This window comes from Culex pipiens, chromosome 1, assembly GCF_016801865.2.
Source record: "Culex pipiens pallens isolate TS chromosome 1, TS_CPP_V2, whole genome shotgun sequence".
Lineage (NCBI taxonomy): Eukaryota > Metazoa > Arthropoda > Insecta > Diptera > Culicidae > Culex > Culex pipiens.
In genome coordinates, this window is record NC_068937.1 from 57,160,878 (window position 1) to 57,173,530 (window position 12,653).

The 12,653-nt window shown below is 36.9% G+C and overlaps 1 protein-coding gene across 2 annotated transcripts in view; it reads right to left on the reverse strand.

Annotated features, from left to right (window-relative positions):
• Positions 1–3,433: 3,433 nt before the first annotated feature.
• The window catches only part of LOC120424542 (doublesex- and mab-3-related transcription factor A2), a 38,572-nt gene continuing 29,352 nt past the window's right edge, over positions 3,434–12,653 (reverse strand). The window contains exons 5-7 of one of the 2 annotated variants that reach the window (XM_052706177.1): positions 7,064–7,496; positions 6,548–6,673; positions 3,434–6,495 (exon numbers count right to left, since the gene is read on the reverse strand). In XM_052706177.1, the coding sequence (XP_052562137.1) occupies positions 6,195–6,495; positions 6,548–6,673; positions 7,064–7,496 (860 nt within the window). In that variant the 3' untranslated portion in view covers positions 3,434–6,194. The remainder of the gene's footprint in view (positions 6,496–6,547; positions 6,674–7,063; positions 7,497–12,653) is intronic. The other variant, XM_052706178.1, reaches the window with a different exon arrangement.

Here is a 12,653-nt window from a genome sequence, read left to right on the forward strand (position 1 = left end):
TTAAAATTCAGGTTTATTTTAAACTTTTATATGCTAATCTTTTTTATTTTTTTGTTGATGAAAAAAAAAAACTTTTGATTTATCCATATTTTGATCCCCACTTGAGAACACAAATAATTTGTTCAAAACATGTTATAATTAAAACTTTTTCTCACGTTTCAATGTGAGTGAAACTAGTAACTATCGTCAAAAACTTCATCAATTTTTTTTGGAAATATTAAAAAAAAAATGTTTAGGTTTGACTTAGGTAGAATTCTGTTATAGTTACAAAAATATAAGTTTTCTTTATTAATTTGCAAGTCATAATGACCCTTTCATGAACTGACCCTCAAACTTAAATTGCACTTCCTTCGGGATTCGAACTCATAACAGTTAGATAACGAATCTGATTGGCTACCAACTGATTCAGGCAGACAAAATGTGAAAATCGGAGGATCAAGTTTGTTGCAAATATATTACAAAGCTTTCGTCGATCAACCCACCCCTCCCCCATTATTAAAAAAATGGCTCGAAAAACCAGGAGCGAAAATACACTTTAAAAAAATTCAAAACCTCTAAAAAAAAATAATGAAATTTTAATGCAATCATCTGGAATTGATTAAATATGCATTCCTTTGCATTTAGAATCATTTGAGCATGTTTGGGTTTATTAGAACTACTAATTTGAATTTTAGTGATTTTTCGATGAAATAAATGTTGAAATTCTGGTTCTCAACGATTTTTCATTAGCCACACTTAACTTGTAGATAAAATTACGTCTTTATATGAATTGTTTAACATGTAATGTCACCATTTTCGAAATATAAAAACAAAACTTTAATATTTTTTTGAAAACACAAGTACATTCAGCTCAAACTTTTTTTTCAAATACCTGAAACAAAAAATCAACAATACCGATAGAAAACCGTTATTTTGTGGTTTCTATGATTTTGAATTGACATTTTTTTTATAATTAACAGAAATAACCTAAATCTTTTAAATTAAAATAAGGTAATTTTTTTAATACCCTTTTTTTGTAAATTTGGCCCGCAAGCCCATTTGAACTTCAAATTTGGCCCGGCCTCCAAAAACTTTGAGCACCCCTGATTTACACCCATTGAGCACTATGCGCATATTGTGATGAAACATCTAAAAAATATAATGTTCAGATACTCATGCCAAACATTTTGCAACAAAAAGCTCATGAAAGGATGATTTCTATTAAAATTTCTATAACAAATACTATTACAAAAATCAAAATAGGTGCAAAAAAAGTTTGTACACCTTTAGAAAAATTTACATAAACAAAGTTATGTGTTGACAAATCACCATAAATCCAGTCTCCCAACTCCAAATAGACATCCTTGACTGATTGAAAAAATGGATTGAATATAAAGTTTACTAACTACTTAGTATAAAAGATTATATAACTCTAAAAACTCTATATAAAACTTATCTAAACTTTGTTTTGCAAACTTTTAATTCAACTAAATGTCAATATATTACCATAGAATTGCAAAATAAACATTTTGGAGTGGGTATAAACACAGTTTTGGGGGTCATTGTATCGATAGAATAGATTTTTCGTTGGAATTTCGTACCAACCCGGAATTAAGTCGTCGGAAAATACGCCGGCATCCGAACCGGTCCATGATTCACTAGTCAACCTAAGTGCATAAAAGAGCATACAATTTCCGATCTTTTGATTCTCGAACATTTAGGTGTTTTTTAAAACCCACGTTTTTAAATACCTGAGCGAAATGTAAATTTGATCCACGAGAACAAAAAATACGAGAGTCCATACATTTTTGGCAGGTTGCTCAAATGAAACCATAACAATGTTTTTACCTCGGTATTTAAAAACTTGGGTTTTATAGAAAATCTAGATTTTTGGGTATCAAAAGATCGGAAATTTTATACCCTTTCCGATGCCACTTAGGGTTGCCTAGTGAATCGTGAACCGGTTCGGATGCCGGCGTATTTTCCGACGACGTAATTCCGAGTTGGTACGAAATTACAACGAAAAATTTACACTCAAACCCCGATGGTTTGACACTAACTGTTGTCAAACGAACGGGGTCACTTTTTAGTTTGACAACCCGTTTACACGGAGTTCACAAACGTTTGATAGTGTGCGTGAGCGCCTTGTAAAAAGTGACAGTTCGTCACTTTTTAGTTTGACTTTGACCAACCAACGGGGTACAAACTAAAAAAGTGTCAAACGAAAAAGTGACCAACCACCGGGGGTTGAGTGTATTCTATCGATACAAAGACCCCCAAAACGGTGTTATACCCACTCCAAAATGTTTATTTAGCAATTCTATGGTAATATATTGACATTTAGTTAAATTAAAAGTTTGCAAAATAAAGTTTAGATAAGTTTTATATTGAATTGCAAGAGTTATATAAACTTTTATACTTTATATTCAGTCCAAATTAATTTTTTAATCAGTCAAGGGTGCCTATTTGGAGTTGGGAGACTGAAGTTGAATGACGTACAAAAATGTCATATGCATTATATTTATCAATAAACCCGTAATATGCGATTAATGTCATTACACACGTAGTAATTGGTAAATGGTAAAATTTTGACTACCACTATCACTACCATTCATGCTACCAAATTTAATCTGCAAACATTTTAATTAAATGCACCCCGCCGTCGATTCACCCTTTCCAAAAACTGATGATTAATTTCGACGGTGCATTCCTCCCCGGCTTAGCCACCCGTTGCCAAAACGCGAGACAAAAGAAATTGTTTCCAAAATACCAGTACCCCTCTGTCTCTCTATCTCCTTCAAAGCCACTTCACTTCCTAACATTCTGGCAATGACAATCACTCCCCTCTCTCTCGCTCACTCTTTCTGTTAGAATATAAAACGACAGCCAACCCTATAGATTCTTGGGTCTCGGTGATGTACATATTAAATTAGGGGTAACCACATTTCACCCAGCAAATAATCACCCCAGAACACCCCATTCCCAGTTCGCAGTCACAGGGAGTGAATAAAGTAATAAACCGTATCTATTTCCCTCCACACCCTCCAGAGGGCTTGTGCGTCAAGAGATCTCCGAACAACGTCCGGGGATCTATTTGCTATTATGAGAAATTAATTTGACACATAAAAGCGGCGGCGGCGGCAAATTATTATTAAACATCACTTGAATGAAAAACGGAAAACGACGTTGGAACGGAAACCAAAAGATTCGGAAATATCAAAAATATAATAGACTAAAAATTTCGCTCTGGAAGCAATCGGAGGGAAAAAGGGTAAATTTGTTTCCTGTTACGGTTTTTGGGATGTTTCACCAGCTGGAAAAGGGAGGCATGTTAGTGGCGATGGTGGGACAACCAGCAAGCAGCACCAGACTGGGATAGACGGGACGAAAGTATTAAATTTCTTGGGAATGTCGAAGATGAAGAAGTAAAAATTTCCAGGGGTATTTTTGGGATGATTATGGCACCTTCTTTATTTCACTTTTTCCTCTTTTTTGCTTGAGTGTTTGGATTTGTGTGTGTGTGGTAGTAGTGGCTTCTTCTTAAGGCTACATATTTTTAAGCATATTTTGTTATATTTAATGATCTCTCTATACTTTGCGCTGTGCCGATTATAATTACTTTGCTTCTGATATACATAAAGAGGCTAGAGTTGTTAAGATTATGCTGTTATGTGCTGTGTTGTCCTATATTTTATTATTAGCTAGATATCTTTTGTCTGTTTGGTGATTTGATAATGTTTCAACTTTCATGATTATTTTACACTTGAACCTTTTTTTGACGCACTGGTGTTACGATTTATTTTTCAATCTTTAAAAAAACAACAATTAAAATAGTTCATGATTTAAATACAACTTATTAAGATTCTTACAAATTTAGTTTTTGAAGTGCCTTTTCATTTCAATCAAATCATTATTTTATTATTGATTTGTCAATTCAATTTTAAAACCAAATAGATTCTCGAAGCATTCCATCTTGATGTTGTACACTCAAAAAAAATGAGTTCGCGTAAACGTGAACAGAGTTCATGCCAACGGGAACCAGGAAGAAAACTGTTCAACTTTTATAGTGCATTGCACCATGAAAGTGAACAGTTTTCTTCCTGGTTCCCGTTGGCATGAACTCTGTTCACGTTTACGCGAACTCATTTTTTTGAGTGTAGCTTTTTTCGCATGGAAATTCTCCTTCTCCTCGACATTGGATGTTTAGGGTAGAGTAGTCATCAATGAGATACAAACAATAATAAAATGGCGCAATGGTAAAATGGCTCTCAAAAATCCTCGTTTCAACCAATCAAGCTCATGTTTGGGCGTCATTGAACTTTTCAGAATCTATGGAAATCTTTTGAGACAAAAATAAAAAGTGATTTTTGGCACATTTGTTGAGTTTGAAAATTATTCAACCTAGGATATAAAGTTTGTCGGTATCAACATAAGGATGTTATAAAATTGAAATATTTTGTATTATATCTTTTGTTAATTGAAGTTTCTAGTTTGCCAAATTTTCAAGTCACCTGCAATGAAATAATACAAAAACAGATGTTTTGCTAGAAAAGTATTGATTTTCGTCGAGTGTCTCACTGTTCCCCACCTGTCTCATTGTACCTGCCAAGTGCGTATACAATTAGACAGTTGAATCACTCTGACTGTAGAGGTCGAATCAATTTAATATTTTGGTCAATATTAGAACACATAAAAACAATTTAACAATTTAAATCAGATTATTTGTTGTGAATTAGATTTTTTAAATGCTGTCGATAAAAGGAATTGTATGTGGATTCATGAATCAGAGTACAGCAATTCTCGAAGACTCGGATTTAACTGAATAGAAGAAAATTGAATAAATTTTAAAAGAAAGTCCAAAAAAACATGAATGATTGAAGTTTGAAGTTAAAAAAGTAAAAACGGGTAGAAGCAGCTTGCAGCGCATCAAACTAGGCTAAAAACCTTCTTTCTGCAGTTTGTTACGTTAATTGTTTCGAACGTAAATTATTCCTAATCTAATCGAATCAAACCTTAGAGCAGCCAATCGTGCGAAGTGATCCTGGAGAAAGCCTTTAGTTTGATTACGCCTAGATTTCTTCTTGTCATTTATGAACATTTGTAGTGCGCCATTGCACCACGATGCATTGAATCATAACAAGCGTTAAAGCGGCCAAGCCTACTGCGTAAAATTTACCACACAGATAATTGGTTGATTGGGTTGAGTTTAAGCACGGAGTCCCACACACATGTTTGGAAAAATAATTGCCACGGTTATAGCGCCACAACTCGCTCTGCTTCGAACGTAAATTGATCGGTAAACGCACTGTTTGCTCTTGTATAGAATTGTTTACCTCAATTATGACCCCGAAAAAGTCTATTGATTTGAACATTTCCAATCAAAGATGGCCACTAAATTTAGAAATTGCATTTTTCAACTAATCAAGCAACCAACCACTCAAATTTCGCTTAATGCGGTTGAATTTTCAGTTAAAATTGAGAAAAAAAAACAAAAGTCTTTGGTAAGATTATCCGAAATTTCTTAGTAAACTTTGGATAATCGAACTTTGGATAATCGAGGCTTCGGATAATCAAGTTTGAACTTGGTCTGACCTGTAAAAATACTACTTAAATGTGAGGAAGGCACCAAACTCTTCCTTTTTTGATAAAAAGAGACAGTTAGAAAAACCATCGTAAAATAAACCGTAACATCCAGCGCATAAAACTATGTTTCAGTGAGCAAAGCGATTTCGTCGACATAACTGTTTGATTTCAAATGACAAAGTTGCTGAGACAAATTGTTTCGAATCAAACGCCAACAAAATTGTAGCTAATCCATTTCGGTGGATAAATGCTCACATTGGTTCTCAACATTGTTAACGATAATTGAAACAATTGATAAAGTGACCGTCAGTGGAACTTAACGCATAATCAAATACAATTGTACTATTTACAAAATACATGCGTTCAAAGTGCAATGCTTGAACTACGCCATCATTCGTTTACGTATATGTAAAGGTTCTAACTTGAAACTGTTTTCGTCTCCCCTATTTTGATTGTTCCTGTTAACTACACATTCTGTACACACGCCCCTTTTTTGCCTCTTCACAGCGAAACAAGCTTCCCGTCCCTTCCCTCACTAACTAAACCCCGAATTAAAAAGTACGTTAATATTGATTACAATGTCCTTCCGCAAAACATCCTACAAACAAACTTTACAAGTTGATAAACGTGTATTATTCCTGTCCATCGCCGCAGTTCCCACCGCCCACGGAAGTCGACGAGGAGGACCCGTTTCCGGCGCCGCTCCCGTTGGTATCACCCTGTTCCGGATCCTGGAGCACCGTCGGCAGATACCCGGTTCCACTGTACGGTGCCGTCAGGAACCGCTTGGCGTGGGCTTGGGCCTGCAGAAACGAATAACCCCGGGCTACGGCCGGTGCCCCGAACGCTCCCGGAGGCATCAGCGGAGAGAAGGCGGATTTTACGGAAAAGGGCGGAGAGGGAGCCGGAACGCTGGGGAAGAAACGAAGAAAGCTACCTTTAGTTGGATAGTTGCGCTACGGTCGGGACTGAGCAGGATACTCACTTCATGGCCGGGTGCAGACCGCCGTCGTCGCCGCCGCAGAGCATGGCCTCCATCGCTTGGACCACGTCACCGCGGTATCGCTGGAGCAGCTGCTCGACCTCCGTTCGGCGGCGGTTCGGGAAGACTCTGGAAGCGAAGGAGAGGGAAACTTCGGTTTAGAAATTATGGTTATTTTTTTGTGAAAAATCATTTGAAGTTAACCAACGGGTTATTTGTCCATGTAATACCAACATTTGGCATTCCTGTGTTATTTTCTCCTGTATTAAGTCATCAAATTTGAAGAACGAGGCATTTTAGTTATATTTACCTAGATCTCAATAATTATGATGAAAATAAGTCCATTAAAGCTCAAAGTGTGATTGATTGACGCTATTATGGCGCAATTTACGTCAATATCGTTCGCAACTATTCAAGATGCAATTCCTAAACCATCTCAAAACTTTTTTTGTCTATCCCGTCGGTGTCGTTCAATCTTACGTCAATTAAGCTATAACGAGCTATACAACAAGAACCTACCTCAGCAGCACGTCAACCGGCGATCGCTGTGGCGTCGGCGATCCGGCCACTCCCAGCCCGTGCTGATACTGTGGCGTGTGGTTGTGATATGGCAAAAATCCCAAACTGCTGGCAACACTGCCAACACCGTTCCCCAACCCATTGTTGACCGGCGAGCCTGCGTTCCGATCGGGGGAATCCTTGGCCTGCGATTGTGACCCCGCACCGGAGTCCTTTTTGAGGCTGAGGTTTTCCGGGGCCACCACCGAGTCGTCCGGGGCGGAATCGTCCACGTCCAGGTCGGACTCGGGTGAACTCGGCGGTCCGTTCCGGGACGGGGACAGCTTCATGGGCAGCGAAAACAGACCCGCCTTAAGGTGCCGCGGGCTGCTCGGGGACGATTCCGACCCCGTGTCGTGGTCCGTTTCCGTTGACAATCGCTGCCGTTTGGAGCCTGGAATGGAACAAAGTGAAAAACAATGCGATGGTTAGACGAGAGAGAAAAAAAAAACTTTTTGAATCAACTAAAATAGCAATAAAACTGCCACCACCAGAGGAAGCCTCTTTGTTTCAAAACTTTGCCGCTGCGCTAGGCAACTTTCCTACTATGTGTGTTTTGTTTATATTTAAATTGCATTGCAAACGACAATACCAGCCAGCAAAAAAAAGTTTTTGAAGTGTGCATTTCATAACCAAATCCCGCGACATTTGAAATTGAGTTTGAGATGTTCCAACCCGACCAAACGGTGCGAGTTGTGAAAACATTATCAAAACGAACGCAAACACTGTCATGAAGTGAGACACGCGCTCGCGCAAAAAGGCCAAATTTGTTCGAGTGATTGTTTTAAAATGAGTGAATCTCTGGAGGAACACAAATCGATTTTTTATGTGAAATAAACTCATACACTGAAACCCCGATGGTTTGATAACAAATGTTTTTGAACGAGCGAAGTATTTTTTTAGTTTGACACCCTCTTTACACGGAGCTCACACACACTACTGAACGTTTGGTATGATAGTAAGTGTGAAACCCGTGTAAAAAGTGACAGTTCGTCACTTTTAAGTTTGACTTTGACCAACCAACGGGGTTTTAAACAAAAAAAAGTCAAAAAAGTGGCCAACCAGTATATAGAGTATATTAATTATTCTGATTTTTTTTTATTTCCCCTGAAAATTGGATAAAATTTGAACATTTTTAGCTATCTAATACAAGTGTTCCCAGAATTAACTAAACTCCTTAATGTCCTCACAAATTTAACAAGATGTTATCCGCCCGTGAGGATCAATTGGACCGCGCACTGGACCCACAATCTAGAAGTGAGAATAAATTCAACAGTGTTGCCAGTGTTTTTCTTTATATTTTCTTCATTATGATTATATAACATATCCAAAAATTGGAAATATCCATTACCACGATTTGGAGATATGATTTTTCTAACATAAAAACTGGGGTTTTCGACGCGCCGCGCGCAAAAACGGGTAAAAATCAACTTTTTTCACTAAAACTGCGATAACTTGAAAATTTTAGCGATGACCTATACATGTTTGGGTACCAACATTTTCGTTTTTATGTATTAATGGATATTCGCAATTTTTGGTTTTGATATGTAAAATATTACAAGGAATCAGGGAAAAATATTTTCAGATATGAGCTCTTTGGTCCCGAGACCTTCAAATTAGCAAATGAAATTTTCATAGGACCTTTTCAAATATTCAGCTAGGTTTTTCGAACCTCCACATATTTTTCCTTAAAAGCCCAACTGGCGCTCTAAAATTGGTTCAGGCGTTCCGGAGATATGAAAATGTGCTTTATACGGGTCTAATTATTTGGGTCAAAGAACCCCCACTCCAAATTTGAGCCAAATAGGTGATTTTGAGACTTCCTGTTTGACGTGGAATGGCTGTATACCAATATTATATTCACGTTTCAGCCAATTATTATTATTTTAAGTTTTATTCTATTGTGAAAGATTCATTCCAATAAATTGCCCAAATTTCCAAATTTGAAAGTTCTAAGAGCTCAAGATAAAAAAAAACTTTTTCTTTTTGCATCAGCTTAAATTTTTTATTTCGTTGCATTTGATCATATGCTTGAATTTGAAGACACTGCGATGATCAAATTGGCTTATATTTGCGCTGAAGACTTGGTGATTGGGTCCCGTGTGCATAATGAATGCATATTTATGTTAAAATATATTGAAAAAAATCAAAATTAAATCGTTTCTTGCTTGTTTAAAACATAACAAACTTTCAGAAAAGAAATAATAATTTACAGTCAAGTAAACAGATTTTGAAAATATGCTTTGTTTGGTTGAAATCAAATGAATGTTTGTAACCCCTTAAGAACTCTTAAAACATCAGTCCTGGAGCAACATTTAAAAAGGGCGCATAAGCATTTTGACTGCTGGAACTGCTTTGCAAATTCAAAGACAACAGGTAACTGTTTAACAAAACCCACAATGTTGAAAGGTAGCTGATAAATACTCTACGAGATCGGCCGATTTCGACCATTTTTATTATTTTGTATTTTTTTATTTGGATTATCATTGCTGAGATATTGATATGAGAAAACGTGGGAATATTTGGAGGACACTAAAAAAAACTTTAATTTTCTTGTTTCTTTTTCTTTTTTTTCGCTATATTAAGCAACCAGAGGTTCATTCTTCAATGTCTCTTTCAAAACTTTACGTACAAAATATTTTCAGGAATGGACAATCTTTCAGGAATGGAAACTGTTTCAAAAAATCGAAAAACGGGAATTATTCAGTTAAAATTAAACTTGAAGTGGCTATATCTTGAAAACGGTGCACAAAAATCTGTGAAGTACTTTTCAATTGCAAATTTTATTTCACATTTGAAAAAAATACCTAATATTTATATTTTTTTCCAAAAAAACGCAATTTTTTTAAAGATTATATCTCGACGGCAAAATTTTCTCCATATTTCTCTATGGCTTAAAAGTTGTGGCCAAAGACACCAAATCAATCAGAAAATTCCTTCAACATTTACAGATTTTCGAATATTTACGTACCATTTTTGTATGGACGGCTGCCAAAATTGTATGGGTGAACCAATGACACAAAATGGCTTCTTTGGTCATAGGGAAGGACCTCACAAAGTTTTACAAAATACAAACAAATTTAATTTCCGGTTTTGACGGAGAATTGCTAAGCTGGGTTAACTCCTGGGTGATAAATAGAGAGAATGTGTAACGTGATTTTCAAATGATCCCATTTTGTTTACATCTACAAAGTAGGAGGCTGTTCAAGCACAATCATGACTTTTTTTACTGGAAAATAAGCTGTTTTACAATCAGTAGTATGAGTTTTATTTTGTCTAGTTTTTGACTTTTTTTGCTAGAAATTTCGTCAGCTGTGTGCTATCTTGTGACATAGACCATTTTGGTCGAAAATGAGTTAATGATGACGTTTTGCTATACTTAACAAACACTACAAGATGCTTTAACCCGATTTTGGAAACTCGCTTCCGTTTCCCGGATATCGCAATACACACTTGTGACATAGACCAATTTATCATCAAAATGATCGTGCACACTTGTGACACGTCATACATGTTGTTGGAAAATGTGGAAAAATTTTCTTGTTTTTCACAAATTTATGAACACACATTCTTTCTAAAGGCAATGCAACCTCTTGTTTTTGGAAATATACTGATTAAGTCGGTTAAAATATTGATTTAGGCCTATTTTAGTTTGTATGGGAATTCTGTGCACACTTGTGACACGTAGTACAATTTTACTTTCGAAACACACTTGTGACACGTGCTTTTCAGATTTTTGATTACATAATTTACTGTATCTTTTAACTGGTGTAACCAAATCAGTTGAAACTTGGAGCGTTTGTTAAGCGATAGTATACGAACCGATTGCTTCAAAAGGTTTGGCTCTACCATTCATAGTTTTGAAAATATTTATCATCAAGCTTTTAAAAATCGATTTTCTCGAAAAGTACTAAATGGTCGTTGTCACAAGATAGCACACAGCTGACGAATTGTCGCGTTTCGATTGGTTAGAAGAGATTTTTTTTACGGGTGACGAAGAACTGCGGCGAGAGTGTCATTCTGCGATCAAAATCAAACCATCCACATTAACGACCCCCGGGTCTTTTGTGGTCTCTATTGCAAGTTTCTGCTCGAACCTAGGAGTCCGAAGGCTTGAATGGGGAGAGCACCCAAACCTCTTTCTACTCCAAGGAACCTTCCACCCCAGTGTTTTAACTGACGACCTTTGGATTGCGAGTCCAACCGCCGCCAGCGATTCCCCCGGAGTAGGCTTGGTTCGGTGTGTTGTTTGTACTTATGGCATGGATACGACTCCTATACCTGGAATGACTTAACGGCCTAACAACCAAGGCCGGGACCGACATTTTACTTCCTCATCCGATGGAAGGTTGCAGCAGATGGGAATCGAACCCAGAATCATCCGCTTACAAAGCGGACAGCGTAACCATTCGGCCACGCACTGCGATGTCGCAGATAAATTCCCTGGCTGATTTTGGAATCCTGCAGCTCTTCCTGGTCCAGCGAAAAAACATCGCTAATTCTAGCGAAGCTGATCCAACAAGCAGAGAAGATTTTCACTAAACCAGGTTTTCAAACGGAATCAAACAATAAAGACAGCTTCTGCATGGATACAACCGCATCGACTCCATAAACAACTTAAAATGAAGATCTCGCCTTCAACATTCTTAATATTTCTTGACTTCAACTCCAGGTCCTCAAAAGCCACACATTTTTCATTCTTGCAAAAAAAAACAATTTTTAATGATCGATAGCAATACTTTTTACTTTTGGCGAACATTAATTGGTTCCACTTTGACAGTTCAAAATTGAGGCCGTATCGCGAACCACTATTCAGCACTCAGGTTAACACTTCGAGCAAAATAGTTTAATCAGATTATATTAAAAAAGGAGACAACATCGTCGGGTGATGAAAATCGAAATATCTCTCCAGAAATCTCATAAGAACATCACGATATTTTACGAACTTAGGATAACTAGTTTTGTTTATTTTAACATTGATACACAAACAGATTTTTGCTGCCTCTGAAACAAACCGAAAATCTTGAATTTGTTTTTACTGTAGCGCATGACAGAAGAGTAGTTCGATCTTATCGAATTTTTCATTCTTCTACAGTCGACTCTCTGGTTGTCAATATCCAAGGGACCGTCGAGGAAGAGAATCATCAGTTTACAGAATGATGCAAAATGAAGACTCGATTGAAAATATTTTTTTCTTGATACCCAGCTATGGCAGAGAATCATGGCAACGTCCATCAAACAAAAACAAACTAATGTCAAACACCCTTCAAAGCTTCGTTTCGCCAAGAAAAATGTCTATGCAAGCCATGAGAAAGTGAAATTATTGACAACCGGAAGAGATTTTTAAAGCAAACAGAATCCAAGGGACCGTCGAGGAAGAGATCCTTCAAGCAAAGGAAAATATCGAGGAATGAAGATAATTGAAGTATGCAGATTGAAGGGACTGAAGAATTCATCGATAGATGGAGATTTATTGATATCGAGAAGATCGACAGCCAGAGAGTCGACTGTACTTCAATCGCTGGACTTTAAATTAAATTTAAAAAAGCTT